The following is a 17,248-nucleotide window of genomic DNA, read 5'->3' as shown; positions in this document are numbered from 1 at the left end:
CCTGCTTTATGGCAGCTGAGATTCTAGCTATCTGTATAACAGAACATTCTGTCCCAGTGGCTGCACAGATCCTATCTGATCCTCATTGTAAGCAACAGTCCTGTCCTGCTTTATGGCAGCTGAGATTCTAGCTATCTGTATAACAGAACATTCTGTCCCAGTGGCTGCACAGATCCTATCTGATCCCCATTGTAAGCAACAGTCCTGTCCTGCTTTATGGCAGCTGAGATTCTAGCTATCTGTATAACAGAACATTCTGTCCCAGTGGCTGCACAGATCCTATCCGATCCCCATTGTAAGCAGCAGTCCTGTCCTGCTTTATGGCAGCTGAGATTCTAGCTATCTGTATAACAGAACATTCTGTCCCAGTGGCTGCACAGATCCTATCTGATCCCCATTGTAAGCAGCAGTCCTGTCCTGCTTTATGGCAGATGAGATTCTAGCTATCTGTATAACAGAACATTCTGTCCCAGTGGCTGCACAGATCCCATGGGACCCCATTGTAAGCAGCGGTCCAGCCCTGCTTTATGGCAGCTGAGATTCTAGCTATCTGTATAACAGAACATTCTGTCCCAGTGGCTGCACAGATCCTATCTGATCCCCATTGTAAGCAGCAGTCCTGTCTTGCTTTATGGCAGCTGAGATTCTAGCTATCTGTATAACAGAACATTCTGTCCCAGTGGCTGCACAGATCCTATCTGATCCCCATTGTAAGCAGCAGTCCTGTCCTGCTTTATGGCAGCTGAGATTCTAGCTATCTGTATAACAGAACATTCTGTCCCAGTGGCTGCACAGATCCTATCTGATCCCCATTGTAAGCAGCAGTCCTGTCCTGCTTTATGGCAGCTGAGATTCTAGCTATCTGTATAACAGAACATTCTGTCCCAGTGGCTGCACAGATCCTATCTGATCCCCATTGTAAGCAGCAGTCCTGTCCTGCTTTATGGCAGCTGAGATTCTAGCTATCTGTATAACAGAACATTCTGTCCCAGTGGCTGCACAGATCCTATCTGATCCCCATTGTAAGCAGCAGTCCTGTCCTGCTTTATGGCAGCTGAGATTCTAGCTATCTGTATAACAGAACATTCTGTCCCAGTGGCTGCACAGATCCTATCTGATCCCCATTGTAAGCAGCAGTCCTGTCCTGCTTTATGGCAGCTGAGATTCTAGCTATCTGTATAACAGAGCATTCTGTCCCAGTGGCTGCACAGATCCTATCTGATCCCCATTGTAAGCAACAGTCCTGTCCTGCTTTATGGCAGCTGAGATTCTAGCTATCTGTATAACAGAACATTCTGTCCCAGTGGCTGCACAGATCCTATCTGATCCCCATTGTAAGCAGCAGTCCTGTCCTGCTTTATGGCAGCTGAGATTCTAGCTATCTGTATAACAGAACATTCTGTCCCAGTGGCTGCACAGATCCTATCTGATCCTCATTGTAAGCAACAGTCCTGTCCTGCTTTATGGCAGCTGAGATTCTAGCTATCTGTATAACAGAACATTCTGTCCCAGTGGCTGCACAGATCCTATCTGATCCCCATTGTAAGCAACAGTCCTGTCCTGCTTTATGGCAGCTGAGATTCTAGCTATCTGTATAACAGAACATTCTGTCCCAGTGGCTGCACAGATCCTGCTATAAAGACAGCAAATCTCAGTCCATCCGTCTCTCAGTCCATCCGTCTTCAGTCCATTAATGAATGTAATTAATCCAATCATTTTGACTGGAAGTAATTGTGCACCACTTGCCTTCAATTTTTCTGTGCAGCAGAAAGGAATCCGTGACTGAGATTACTAAACACTTTATAAAGAGGAATAACAAGCTGTTTGGTGCCAGATTCTGAGAAAATAAATCTAAATACTTTGCACATTTCAGTCGTTATGTCTTTGGAAAACAGGATTTTGTCTCATCTCTGTCCCTCTCTGTTGAGATAAATGGAGGCGGTTTATAATGCTTGGCCCCATCTTCCTTATTCCCCACGCGTTTCACTGGATTTATGGGCACAAAAAGTCTATATTTTAGGCAATAAACAGATCTTATTGATTTAAACTGGTGTGAAGGGAGGGCGCTTCATTTATAGGAAACTGATTTATGTTTATGAAGTGTCAGTAAGTGTTTGGCCCAATGCTGAGCTGAAACAAAGGCTGCGAAATGCGTCTGTATCAGATTCAGCTGGAAAACCAAATTGTAGAATGAATTCAGCCTGGAGTTGTTTTATTAGCTGAGAATGTTCCAATTGCTTGTTTGGTTAATTAAATATGTCAGATGCTCTTTGGCTACATGATCATACAAAGAGCTTGTGAGTCCAGGAACATTATGAAATTGTACCAAAAACTGCATTATTTTAGCACAAAGATACAATAACAAGAAAATATACAAAGTATAAAGTATAGCATTGACTTCATTTTCTACAGAGAGGGGAAACTTGTATTATTGTACTGGGAGACCCAATTGGACAGGGGAAGGGAGGGAATACTGATATTTATTTTACTAATAATAATGACCAGATCAGTATGTGAAGGCTTCAGAAAGGGAAACAATTATAAGGAAATCATATATAAGACAAGTTTTATGACCAGTTAACATTTTGCCTGCAGTTTTTTTTTGTTTTTTTTTAGGCCATTAATTCTACTGTCCTGATATACTAAAATGAGGGATATTATCACATAGTTGTCAGGTATAGTGTGATCAGGTCATAATATAAATGGGTCACCACCGATTCCTAAATAAATGGCAGTTTATGATTAATGGCTCATACAAAACAACAAAATAGTTGCTTCATTTAAGAGAAATGTACTCCATTCTACAACATGTGCCAATGTTAGACGTCACCTTGAACTAACATGACCTATGTAAAATAACTTGACCTGTGTGACTGTGTATTGTTACAAGGCCATGGGGGTTTCTCAGGGACCTCCAATATATTATATAAAGAGGAATGTGTCCTTCTGTCCTTATACATTTAGCATTATGGATTCTGCAACACTTCACTGATTGGCAGAGAATCTGTTCTAAGCTCTGTACTGACAGAAATAATGGCATCTTATATGGAAGGGTGAGATATTCTTCATGGGAGAGGATAGCTGAAAAGATAGAGGACACATATGTTGGTTGTTTCACAGGGACATGAGGAAAGTAGGAAGCAGTGATATTAATATGTGAATGGGAGCAAGAAAAAAAGAAGGGCAGATTAATTAATGGGGAGAGGAAGAAGAGAAGATGGCGAGAAAATAACTAAAAAACAACTGGACAAGAAAAATCTACATGCATAGGAACAAGAAGAATACTGTAGGTAGAATAAATCCAAGGGCAGAGGAGCAGGAGAAAAAGGAGGACAATTTATATCCCTCTGGTGAAGAACAGGAGAAGAGGTTGAGGCAGAATAAACCATGGGGAGGAAAAACAAAAAATTACTGTACAAAAATTTTTACATGGATATGAACAAGAAGAATAGGTAGAATAAATCCATGGGCAGAGGAGCAGGAGAAAAAGGAGGACAATATATATCCCTCAGGGGAAGAATAGGAGAAGATGAAGAGGCAGAATAAGTCCACAAGGAGACGAGCATGAAGGAGGAAAGGGCAGAATGCTCTATGGGGTGAGGTACAGGAGACAAAAAACACTATAGATAGGCCAACGGGGGAAGAAAGAGTGGTAGAATAAATCTGTGGGGAGAGGAAAAAGGAAAGGACAGATCGATAAACGGAGAGAGGAAAAGTAGAAGAAGCAGAGCAGAAAATACCAATGGAGATGAAGAACAGAAGAAGGAGATGCAGAATAAGTCCACATGGGAAGAAGCAGGAGAAGAAGGACAGGTAAATGTATTATGTGGTGAGGAAAAGGAGAAGAGGAAGATATAGGACAACCGGGACAAAAAAGAAAGGTAGACATAGAGAAGATAGAGAAGCAAAAAAAGACTCCTGGGACAGAAGAATAGGCAGAGGGAAGATGCCTCTATGAGGACAGAAGCAGAAAAAGAGAAGCAATAAACTAAGAAGACCGAATATAAGGTGAAAAGGCAGTGTGCAGGCTGGTGAAGTAGCAGAGGACACCTGGTAGGATAGGATAGTAGGTGTAACTCTGGCTAAAAAAGAAAAGATTAGAAAGCTATCTCTGCTGTGCTGTCATCGGACATTGTCATGAGTCCTACAGAGCAGAACATTAAAAAATAAATCCCATAGTAGCATGACTGACAGTTTACAACAGATATAAGCAGCTTTTGGCTTTTTTCTGGCAATTCAGTTGATTTACAGATGTTAGGAGCGGTAGTTCTGGAGCCCTGTAATTTGAGTAATTCTGGGTTTCTGGTATCCTGGTAGTAGTGAGACTTCAGTAATAGTAGTAGTAATAATGTAGTAGCAGGACAACGACTTCCCTTGCTGAAATGAAACACTGAAGGTTAAAGCAAGGAGGTCGCATCTCATCCTAGTATAACGTTCCAGCTTCTTCTGACATGTCTGGGTGCCTTGTCCTTAATTTCAGTATGTAAACACCACATATCTCAACAGATTGTTTTCAACTGTCATATTCCCCGCCGTGCTTATCTCGTCAGCAGGATCCTATTAGTCAAATCTGTGCCCAATGTATTAGAGAATAAATGTCCCTCTCCAGGCTACAGTCACTGCATGGGCTCTCCATAGACGCCAATAACATTGGGGGGGATCTCATAGGGGCTGCATTACTAAGGCCTCAGCAAAGTCAAGCTTTCTGCCTCTTCCCTAAGACTCATTGCTTTCTAACAAGCTCCTTAGCATCCGTCTCTCTAGAATTAAGTATTCATTGTACCTTGTGCTGTTCCATGGGCTCAGGCCAAAGGATTATAACATTTCCCCCTGGTTTAGCACATAAATGTCCCTTGTTTTCTCTTCTAATTAGGTGTAACTGTTTCTAATTGAGTGACTGGCGAAGTGGAATGTTTGCTGGTACTTTAGAATCTCATTGATACAGGTATGGGATCCATTATCCAGAAAGCTCCCAATTATGGGAAGGTCTTCACCCATTGGGGCAAATTCACTAAGATGCGAAGTTGTGCCAGGCGCAACTTCGCCGCACTTCGCCAGGCGTAGTTTCGCCAGGGCTCCGCAAATTCACTAAAATCCGAAGTTGCGCACAGGGGTAGCGTAAGGTTGCGGAGTTGCGGTAGCGTTGATTCGCTATATAAAGCGAAGTTACGCTAGCGAAGGCTAATTTGCATACCGCGCGAAATTCAAATTTCAATGGAGGAACACATATCTGCACTACAAATGCCTAGAAAACCTTCAAATCTGCAAATAAAATTTTTATTTTGCCCTACACATGTGCCCACTGTATAGGTAAGTTGCCATGAGTCAGGAAATGTAGGGGGGAGGAAGGGGAGCCCCAAAAAATTTTCGATCTTTTTCAGCCTATCAGCCATCATGTAGAAAACACGCCAGCGTTTTTTGGGTCTAAGAAAAAAAATTGACTTTTTTTGAAACAATCCCTATCTACTCTATTGCGCTTCGCCAGGTCTGAGGTGGCGAAGGAAGTCTAACGTAAAAGGTAGCGTTCAGTACACTGCGCGCGTTAGTGAATTTGCGTAGTTTCGTCGCTAGCGAAGATTCGCCTAGCGTAAGGTTGCGAAGTAACACTATCGAAACTACGCCAGCGTTCGTTAGTGAATTTGCGCATTAGCGAATATGCCAATCGCTAGCGAATTAACGCTAGCTTTCGGCCCTTCGCGGCTTAGTGAATTTGCCCCCTAGACTCCATTTTAATCAAATAAATACATTTTTTTTAAATGATTTACTCTTTGTCTGTAAAAATAAAACAGTACCCTGTACTTGATCACAACTAAGATATAATTAATCCTTATTGGGAGCTAAACAATTTAGTGATGTTTCAGCAGACTTAACTTATAGAGATCCAAATTATGGAAATATCCCTTATCCGGACAGAAAACCCAGAAAGTCCCAAGCATTCTGGATAAAAGGTCCAATACCTGTAGTATCTGGTACATATAACCATAGAGAGACCTGAAGAGCTGACACCCAACATGAGATGTCTCTCAAAATGTTCTCGTCATCCGATCTATGGATGGAGCTCATTGGTTGAATACCTAATTAACTGCAATTTATGTAAATTTCCACCTATAAATGTGGGCCCTGATATTGTAAGAGCAAGATCAATATAAAAATACAAATATATGAATAGAAATAATTCAACATTTCATGGTTTGTTAAGGCTCACCTACTTTTACCGGTTTTCCTCTCACAATCGGCACATTTTATTCAGCGATAAGACTTTGCCCTACATTAGCCAGTTATAGGAACCTGGTAACAGAAAGTAGATTAATTACAGCCCGAGGGGTATCAGGTACATATAAATACATGGACATGGACCTTGCAGATGAAAGGCTCTAATATATATAGAGGGGGGGGAGAGTGACAGAGGCATGCATTTTAAGAGAGGTATGTTTTTTTAACAAATAAAGGCATAATCAGCAAGACCACGTCTATTGATTTCTATGTACCTGAAGGCCCTTGTGGCTATAAAAACCAGTATAGTAAATCAGAGTCATGGCCCTCTTTCACATTCTAACAGCCACGGCAGACCAGAAATCTCTGTTATAGTTAATGACTCTGCTATCAGCCCATTTGCACAGGCCTGGTGACTAGTGGTTAGCTTTGATTCCACCCAACCTTCACTCTTCATATCCAATCAATCATGTCACTTTCACCTATGTAATATTTCTACAATACGGTTGTTCATCACACAAGATGCCACTAAGAATCTAATTCACTTTCATATCATGTCATGTATTGATTTCTATAACTCTCTGTCGATTGACCTTCCCCTCCACAAGCGTTCAGCTTTCCAGTCCATAAAAAGCACCCGCCAGGCTCCCCAACAATACTTGCTCTGCCTCCCTGCCTGTCCTGGCTTCCACCACCATTTATGATAAGACTTTAACTAATAGTCCTGACCAGTCGACAACTTTTCCCCAACCTACATTTCTGGACTCAACAACAATCAACTTCTCAGTCTAATTTAATGGAGCTGTGCAAGGACAATGCTGGGCTCTGCTGCTCACCAGCTCAAGTTCTACTAAACCAACTCAGTAGCTCCAGGTGCAGAAAGAACATAGAGCTGTTTTTTTTGCCTGTGTTTTTCCAAAGGTCAAGAAACAACCTGGTGTAACCCTAACCTTATATCATGATCTGTTTTGTAGGTGTAGTTGGTGTTTATTGATGTCCAGTAAGGCATTCACGGCACCACTAAAGACTGTAAGAAGATGAAGACGTGCAGGTGAGACCATTATAAACTACCTTGTGAGTATCCTTGTTTCAAATATCTGGAAGTAAGCCTGAATATAAAACTTAAAGAAGCTGCAGGCGTGAAGCAGTTATATGTCTCACTTGTCTCATGTGTTTTAATGTGAAGGATAGCATGATCACCCACAACAGAAAAATGAGGTCAACCCAAAGAGATATTAAAAGATATGCCCTATACTTGTATGCAATAAAATTCCATTGTTTCACACTCATGGCTTGTGAATTAGATCTTTGAGGAAGTCCGAGGGTTGTGACATAATTATTAATGGGTGCTGCAAGGAACATTCAGGCTCTTTCAGATGCTGGAGATAGAATGAGTAACTGGGGCTGTGAGAAGGTGGAATTTGTCTCAGGGGGAACTAATATGACTATAAATAGGAGTTGTGCAATAGGAATAGAAGCTGAGGAAGTTCAATCGGTCTCCATGGGTAGTGATGAGATTGGAATCTGGGGAAGCGCAAAACATTTCAGTGACATAGTTAGAAATGGTCTCAATGGGCCATAACAGAAATAGCAAGAGAAGCTATGAGGACAAATCAATGGCCTCGAAGGGTAGGGATCAGCCCCTGGGGTATGATTAAGGCACCCATGATGATTGGGTAATAAAGCACTTGGAGAAGTTTAAAAAGCTCTCTTAGGGATGAGATGATAAAATTAGACATAGGATCTGTGAGGGGATAAATATGTTTTTGAGGAGCTACAAGGAAGACAATGCATGCCAGTTCTTGATGGCTAGTGATGGAGTTAGAAAACAGCAACCATGAAGAAGTGGAATGATTTTCAGAAGGTCCAGACGTGAAAGGTATGAGAGCCATGAGGAAGAGCAACTGGGTCCCAGTGGGGACCTCAGTACTAATAGAACTATAAATAGGAGCTGTGAGGGCATGCAATAGGAAATAGCAAGAGAAGCTATGAGGACATATCAATGGCCTCTGAGGGTAGGGATCGGCCCCTGGGGTATGAATAAGGCACCCATAATGGTTGGGTAATAAAGCACTTGGAGAAGTTGAAAAAGCTCTCTGAGGGATGTGATCAAATTAGACATAGGATCTGTGAGGGGATAAATATGTTCTTGATGAGCTACAAGGAAGTGTCGGCACCCTAAATTCAGAACCAAAGCTAAGTACCCTGTTCTCAGCTCTTGCTTCCACCTTTAACAGCCGCTTTTCACCTCGGGAGGAGCCCTTGGCTAATCGGATGCCGGCAGGTCTTATAAGAGAGGTGCCAAAGAAGGGTTCTGAACGAGCAAAGGGCACGACGGTAAGGCAAAGTCTTTTGGGCAGAAGGTCACAGTACAAAGCGTAGACAGAAAGCGTAGTCAAATCAGGCCAGGTCGGGACAGGCAGAGTACTAGTGGAGTCTGGCAGGCAAGGGTCAAACCAGGAGATCAATCAGAAGGGATACGGATACAGCAGAGTCGATTACCACGCAGGGGTCAGGATACAGAAGTCAGAATCGTCAAAAAACAGGCAGGGGTTACAACAGGTAATCAGAAGTCAGGGAACAGAAGCACCAGGAACTCACTAGGAGAAAACTTATAACAGGCAGTGAAAAAATACAAAATGTGGCTTTAAATACATTTGAATTTCGCGCCATTGATGTGTTGGCGTGTTGACGCCAGCGCGCATGCGCCTATAAATACAGCAGAAGTGTGCAGTGCGTGCCCTAGATGCCGGCACACATAGAGGAGCGGCGTGGCGGGCGTCCCCGCCCATGGCGCAGCGGGCGTCCCCGCCGCACCACTAGACCACCAGGGTGAGTCGTTACAGGAAGCCAATGCAAGCCAGTTCTTGATGATTAACAGCCATGAAGAAGTGCAATGATTTTCAGAAGGTCTGGACATGACACATATGGGAGCCATAAGGAAATGCAACTGGGTCCCAGTGGGTAGTGATAAAGACAGAAATTGGGGCTGAGGGAATGCATAGTGAAGGAATTATAAACAGAAACCAGTTCCCACTGGTGACCAAATCATTCAGAAGACTGTATTCTCTATATTTTTATTGAATGCTAAAGAGCATAAATCACTTATAGGCATATGCTTATGAGATGAGCAGGCACAATTTCTTGGTAAGATACAACTGCTACAAATATGGCCCAGTAGAACACAGAACAAACCTAGAACTTCTTCCGGATCCTGACAGGGGGAGAGGAACCAGAAGAAACAAGGATTCATCTCACAGTTTGGATGTTACGGGCAAGTTAAGAACCTCCCCCAGCCATTTGATAAGGATTTCATTTACAGCTGCCGGTCTGTAAAAAATGGAATAAAAAAAGAATAAATTAAAAAGCTTATTTTAATATAAATATAAGGAACGTAAGGTCATTTTTTGTAAAACAAATGGATTCCTAAAATAATGGAAACTTTATGATGCTGGGCACACACCAATATAAACAGTAGGACTATCTCTACCCACCATCTATAGTTGAATCCATTTTCCAATATAATCTCATCCCTCCTCTGTACATGTTGCATAAAATATGTGGGGTTCGGTCAGTTTTAAGGTACCAGTGGGCCCAAGGCAAAGTTATGTATTATGATTCAAGCCAAACTCAGCCAACATGAAAGATATTTATCAAACTTGGGAAACTGATGGAGAAACTTCTTGGCTGTCTCTTCATTTGGGGAGTTATTTATCAAAGCTCGAATGTTAGAGTTTTTATTATACCACGAACAAACTCGAATGATTTCTTATTTAAGAAGAAACTTGAATGGAAAAACTTGATTCTGCGAGTTTGAGTTCCAAAGCCCGAAATTAATTGAGTTTTCCGCGGGAAAGAACTCGAATAACTCGAATTAGTCCAGTTTTTGGGCAAAACCCTTGGGAAAAAAACTCGAACATCTTGCAGGCTATGAACATCTTCAATGTATATGCATAGGCAAATGAGGGGTGGGGAGGGAAATTGCGTGACTTTTTGTCACAAAACAAGGAAGTAAAAAACGTTTTCCCCTTCGCACCCCTAATTTGCATATGCAAATTAGAATTTGGATTCGGTTCAGTATTAGGCCGAATCTTTCCAAAATAGTGGATTTGGTAAATCCCTAATCAATGGATACCTTAAGACAATTAGACAAAGATAACTGCAAATAAATATTTAAGGATAGTTAGACAGATAGATACATGGATTCATCAAGACCAATTGCAAACATACTGTTGTTGCTGTTATTTACTCAAGGCCTCGTAGCCTCAAGACTGAAGGCAATGCATATGATTCCCTGCAGTCTCATTACAGTCAGTCTGCTGTGAGTGGAGGCACCAATCTGTGGGCGTGGGGGGCCAGTTACACATAATAGAAAGCAGTTTTCAGTCTGTGCCCCCAGTTATTAGTGACACCAAGTCATTGACCTTTCTTTATTTATGATTTATTTCGGGGGTCAGGCACCTCTGTCACCCATATCTACAGGGATCATATATGTAATAACACCAAGATCTTGTTTAAATCAAGGAGAGGTGAACGGTCAGCTAAGGAAGCGACGTCTCAATGGCAGGACTGACAGTCAGGCAATATAATTTGTATTCTAGCAAAGGGAACTGCATGGATTGTCACCTTGGCAACAGGCAATGTAAATACACAATTAATACATTGGCCCCTCAATATGTTTGTACTATGAGCAAAGCACATAAGGCATAAGGGCAGTGTGTGTCTTATTTCTTATTCAAAGCTGAAGTCCCTTGAATATTCCCTGGGCTCAGTGGATAATGGTGGAACAAACAGGGATCATGCAATTAAACTGTCAGTTAAACAGCTGGACAGTTGGTACTGCAGGTCCAATGAATGCTTAGTTATGGTCATCAACATTGGGTATATATCTATATCATTTGTTTTTTAAATCCTTTACTGAATGATCTCCAGAACATCTCTGTTTATCTCCCTACTTAGTGTTTTCTTATGTTCTCTTTAAGCTTTACTCCCAAAATATTTATGTTCTATCAACATCCCTATGCCAACCAGGGCCAGAACTAGGGGCAGGCAGAAAAGGCACGTGCCTTGGGCACAAATGTGAAGGGATGCCAAGCATGTACCTCATGTCCCTGGCTACCCCCAGTTCCTATCTCGTGAAGAGGACATCTTTTGCATGTGGGAGGGGGGGCAGCTTGGTGATGTGTGCCAGTAACTTGGACTGGCCCTGAAGCCAACACGTTTCCCTCCTGAACTTGTTAATTTCCTGCTCATATTGAAGTGTTTCTACCAAATCCCCTTCTTCTTTCAGTCTTTTAGGTAGTCCAATGTCTGGTCAAGCCCTCCTTAAAGTGGACCTGTCACCCAGACACAATAATCTGTATAACAAAAGTCCTTTTCAAATTAAACGTGAAATCTAAATTCTATTTTTTATTAAAGCGTTCATAACTGCTGTAAGCTCATTTAAAAATCTCAGCTGTCAATCAAATATTGTCTGCCCCTCCTCTATGCCTTAGGCAATTACTTTCACTTTCCATTCAGCACTTCCTACATGTCACTGCTCTCCCCAGATTCCCCCAGTTCTCTTCACCATTTAATTGTGTAACCAGGACATGGGGATGGACATCAGGTCCCCCATTCTGGTGCACAAACAAGATTCTGAGATGATACAAGACTTGTCTTAATAACAGTGTCCACAAAATGGCTCCTGCCTGCTTGTTATAATTATAAATTCCCAGACTAAAGAAAACAAGATTTAAATCATTTATACAGTGTAATTAAAGTTAATTTTGCTTGACTAATGTGATAAAATAGGATTTTGAATATCTTTTTTGGGTGACGTGTCCCCTTTAAATTATACCAAGCCTGCAGATACTTGAAAATATGGTCATGGTCTCAACAATGGAAAAAAACAACAAACAGCACCTGCCAACTACCACCCTAAATGGCCTTCAAACTGGGCCACCCATCCACTGCTCTGGGCACCCCCATAGTTGTATATATGCATCTTAGACACTGCAACTGTTATGCAATACAGTCAATAACACACTGCAACTGTCATGCAACACTGTGAGCAACTCAATGGAATCTGCCCACCTAACAGTCGCTCACTGATGTCACTCAATCAATTACACTGAATAAATATACAATGTGCTCATGGTCCACATTAGTGTGTTGCAGCAGTTCTCTTCTTCTAGATCTTCAGTCTAATTGCACACGCACACAGTAGCCCTAAGGGCAGGACTACACGGCAGATTTCGCAGCGATCGGACACGCTGTGGAAAATCGCAGGCGTCACGTCGGATGCGACGGAAACAAGGTAAGTAATGGCAGTGTCGGATCGTGTCGCATTGTTGATCAACAATCAACAATGCGACACCATGCGACAATTGAATTACTTACCTTATTTCCTTCGCATCTGACGACGTTGAATCACTGCGAAATCGGCCGTGTAGTCCAGCCCTTACTAATAAATACTATTTTTCTCATTAAATTGTTGATTTGCAGCTTTATTCCCCAAAGGAATGAGCAGTTTCTCTTTGGCTCACATATATAATAACGGTTCAGTTGTTTACTGACTGGCTGCCGGCTTCTAAGAAATGAGAGTCGTTTTATTGCAAGCAGTAAACAGGATGAGCATTTCACTGAAATGAAAACTCGAGTCATAAACAAAATTATATAGATATATGTACACACGTTTATATTTCGTAAAGGGACCTCCAAGAAAATAGTCCCGTCATCGGTCACCAATGCACCCTAAATCTGATCAGCATCATTATGTCTTCACCAGGAGCCAATCTGCAAGGCCCCTTCCCCACCCAAGCTCATTTGCAAGACTAATGGTATAATCTCTTTAAGACCTGTTCTAAATTATATGTATTTATTTGTTGGTTGTGCAACATGAATCTGAAATGATTTCCCATCAGCCATGCAGCCCCGGTTTTATGTCTGCCCAGAATAAGGCTGATGTATATTTGGCTGAATATATGTGTCTTTCAGTAGAAAAACACTGTAAAGAAACTTCAGCACCAGGAATAAATATTTTTGTAGCAGCAGCAGTGACGGGGCACTCGAGTGGCATAATAGAGAGCAAGTGACTAATGAAAAGGAATGGAATCATCTACATCTGAACACAGTTCACCAATGGGTGCCAACAGCCCGAGGAATAATGAAAAGTTCTTATCAGCCCCCAGACTTGTCAAGCTACTGACTCCTTTTTGCAGAAAAGTAAGACAAGTCAGAAGTCGTTACTGAGGAACAGGCCTTGAAGTCGTCTCCTCCACAGGCAGATGTGGGACAAGAGTCTTTTTAATGACACTGACACTGGGTATTGCACATTATTAGACATTACATATTTCCTTTATATTTCTTTTATTACATCTAATAACCTGCAGATTGAAAATTTTGCTACAATAAGAAGGAAGAATTCCTCCTGGCGCACAGTTCTGGCGGGATAGAGTAATTAGAGTGTGCTGCCCACCTACAGCGCAGGATCCTCACCTACATAATGTGCCAAGCCATCCTTATTCACAGCGATTTTATTCATTATTCCTGAAACCTTTTTCTTTGCGACTCCATCTGTCACCAGGTTCCATTCCTGTCGCATTACAGCTACAGGTATATACAGTATGAATCTAAAGCACTGTGCATATTATTACACGAAAGAAAGGGCACGGAAATGGGAACCTGTCCTTGTATAGAGACCTGTAGCACAAATTGCTACTTTTATAGAATGCTTTTCATTGAATTTTAACAGTTAGAAAAGGAGGGAAGGGGTAGGGTAGAGGGAAGGAAGAAGATGGTCGGCGGGGTTTATTGTCCATTAGTTGATGGCGGTAGCGAGCCCATGACTAAGCACCCTGAAGGGTGTGAAACGCATAGGGTGGATGGAGATGAAGCTATATTTTTAATTTTTCTACCAATAAATTTATCTTTTAACTGAGCATCTCTGGTCTTGTGGATCCGTTTGAGTGCTGGTCAGCCCTGCTTCTCTATCTTCTGCTGTGGGGGGGTCTGGGGCTGGTGCACCCGGACCACTTTCACTGTTTGGTGAGTAACCTTACAACAAATTCTGGAGCACCTTGTCGTCCTCTAACAAATTGAGCTGTAAACTCAAGCCATGGAGTCCATATACTCTAAAATTTGCTTGGGCATCCTCTGGCTAAATAGGTGATCTTACACAGTTCCAGTTGTGAGTTGACAAGTTTAATCCATTGGTTGAAAGTTGGTGGTGATGGGCCCACCCAGTGCAGGGCGATCGTCTTTGCAGAAGCAGCCTCATTAGATATCTGGTTAGTGTTCTGGGCACCAGAGAGTCAAGTAGGCCTAACAGGCAGGTAGTTGGGTTGAGCTCATGGGGTGGTCCTAGTCCGTGTAAGGGAAGTCAACCGGTGCTACAGTCCGCTCCGGCAACATGGGCAAGATGACGGAGCCCAGGATACCCATGTGGCGCATTCTGACGACAATGCATCAAAACGTGCGTAGTAGCATGACGCCAGGGTGTCAAAACACGCAACATCAGCACGTGACGCATCATCGCTGTCATTTTGCCGCGAAAATCTGCCTATAAAAGATCCGTGCCCAATTATAGATTCAACTTATTGTGTTCCTTGGTGTGATATACTTCTTCTGACCTTGATTGCTGTTATTGACTTCGGCATTTCATATTAACTAAGAACCTTGCTGCCTGAACTGACCTTTGCCTGGATATGACTACTCTTCTTCTTTAACCCTTTGGATACCGAGAACTGTGTTGGAACCTGCTGCTTCCTCCTTGGTCCATAAATCCTAGCGGAGCCTTCGGGCCCTGACAGTTTGTTAGCCATAAAAGTCTCAATTTCCCCCCAAAGTTTGTATACGGCAGTGCAATCCCGCATTAAATGCAGGAAACCAGCACTTGGGCCAGTACATCTTGGACAAAAAAATGACTCTTTTAGCAGTCTCGCTTGTAAAAGAGTCCAAAGAAGGGCCAGACTGGGATTAAAAAGCACTCAGGGTTCCCCCATAAAAGTAAAAAACAATGATGCCTAGGCCCCCCCATAAAAGTAAAAAAGAACATCGGTTGCCAATGATTAAATAAACCCATTGGTGTTTAGTGGAAACTTACCTTTAAAATTTGGCAGACGGTCTTCTTCCTTCTCCTGTGTTCCCTCTTCGGCTCTTTCCAGCGGCTTTAGCTCCCATTTAGCGGCCATTGGCCAAATCATGTAGCCACATAGCAAAAATTAAAGCGGCATAATACGTATTTGCCTGACTGCACAGATTGCTAGTCCAGGCCTCGTCCAAAGGGATCAATTATTTGAGTGTCGAGTTGAGTGCAAAAAATGGGCACAACCCCCCATGTTTTTGCATTCTGTGCCTTGCCATGCAGCTTGAACATTTCTGCAGGTTTCTGTGTCCCCTCGATGAATACAGCACTTCCTGCAGTCGTCACTGCTCTATTTTGGGTTGGCACCCAGGCCTTCTACTTGTTTATAATTTAGAGACACACATAATAGAGCACCCATGGGTGCAATAGGGCTGCCTTATGCAACCATCAGCAAACCGTATCTGGCAAAAATAAAACATGGTGTGTTGCTTTTATGCTTGAGTATCTATAGTATGGGGTCATAAATGATAATAGCATCCCTTAGATATGCCGCCTCACAGTATTCCGTTTCATTAAAGAAAGAATGCATCTGCTGATCCAGTTCTATATCGTTATATTCAAATATCCTTCCTGGAAAAGCCATACTCTGCATATACACTAGGAGACAGATGTTAATATAAAATAACCCAATACCCAGTATGAGAAATCAGCTTTCCTCTATACCTTAGATTGGGGGTACAGGGGAATAATATTACCTTTCCATTTGTGTCCAGTGGCTGCATTCTTCTATATGACCTCGGCTCAAATTAGGAATCTGATTCATAAGACAAAAAAACATGAGCTATACCTTTAAAATATTTATTAAATCTTTGTCTGAAACGAATACAAAATGAATGTATTCCCTAACGAGTGTCAGTCAGGTGAAAATCATACAAAAGTGTATAATGAATGGCTGGCCAATCAGGCTTCCACTCTAGATGATTTATTAGTCTGTAAATTAAAGGGGACGTAAACCTTACAATTAAAATTGTGCCTAATGAAAGAAACGGTGACTCGGAGCCATTTCCCAATATCCGTTCATTGAAAATGTCATTGGTTTTATATTTGTAAATGTAATTGCAGCTGGGAGCAGCGTTTGTTAATCCCTTTCTGTTCAATGGTTCCCATTCTTGGACCCACGGAGCAGAAATCGGTCCACCAACCAGGGAGACGAAACAGGGACAATGCTGATTTCAATGGCAATCACATTTGCATTTAAATGTAAAAACCACTAAAATGTTTAATCAATGAATATTGGAAGGTTGATTAGAATTCAATTTTGTTTCATTCTGCGGAATTCTTCTTTTTATTATAGTTTTCAGATTGATATTCCCTTAATAGCTGTCGGTTTGTCATTTTTAATTTTTTTGAGCTTTACTGGATTCTGCTATATAAATAATAGTGTGATATTAAGTAAAAAAGGGTAATTTAAAGGGGTGGTTTCAACTTTAACTTTTACTATGTACAAAATGTCCAATTCTAAGCAACTTTCAATTGGTCTTCATTACTTATTTTTTATATATTTTTTAATTATTTGCCTTCTTCTTCTGACTCTTCCCAGCTTTCAAACAGGGGTCACTGACCCCATCTTAAAAACAACAAATGACAAAAAATGAAAACCAATTGCAAATTGGCTCAGAATATTCCTCTCTACATCATACTAACAGTTAACTCAAAGGTGAACAGCCCCTTAAAGCCACAGTGTTACTGTTCACATGCTAAATCTCTATAGCCAGGTTACTTTTTGTAAGGTGCTCATTGGAGTCGATGGCTTCAAATGACCTGATAACCAATCATTTACAGCCAGTTGGAACCTAAGAAGATCTACGAGTGATATATGTTCCCTTATAATTAGGGATGCACCGAATCCACTATTTGGGATTCAGCCGAATGAAAGATCCGGCCGAATACCGAACCCGAATCCTAATT

General features: G+C 41.8%; 1 protein-coding gene across 1 annotated transcript in view; it reads right to left on the bottom strand.

Annotated features, from left to right (window-relative positions):
- Positions 1-9,276: 9,276 nt before the first annotated feature.
- Positions 9,277-17,248, bottom strand: part of ephx2.L (epoxide hydrolase 2, cytoplasmic L homeolog) — a 48,857-nt gene continuing 40,885 nt past the window's right edge. Inside the window, 2 exon segments of the mRNA NM_001093674.1 lie at positions 9,277-9,543; positions 16,036-16,094. Of these exon segments, the coding sequence (NP_001087143.1) occupies positions 9,468-9,543; positions 16,036-16,094 (135 nt within the window). The 3' untranslated portion in view covers positions 9,277-9,467.

The sequence above is a fragment of the Xenopus laevis genome, chromosome 5L (assembly GCF_017654675.1).
Source record: "Xenopus laevis strain J_2021 chromosome 5L, Xenopus_laevis_v10.1, whole genome shotgun sequence".
NCBI lineage: Eukaryota > Metazoa > Chordata > Amphibia > Anura > Pipidae > Xenopus > Xenopus laevis.
Note: the sequence above shows the minus strand (reverse complement) of the source record. Positions and strands in the feature narration are given on the sequence as shown.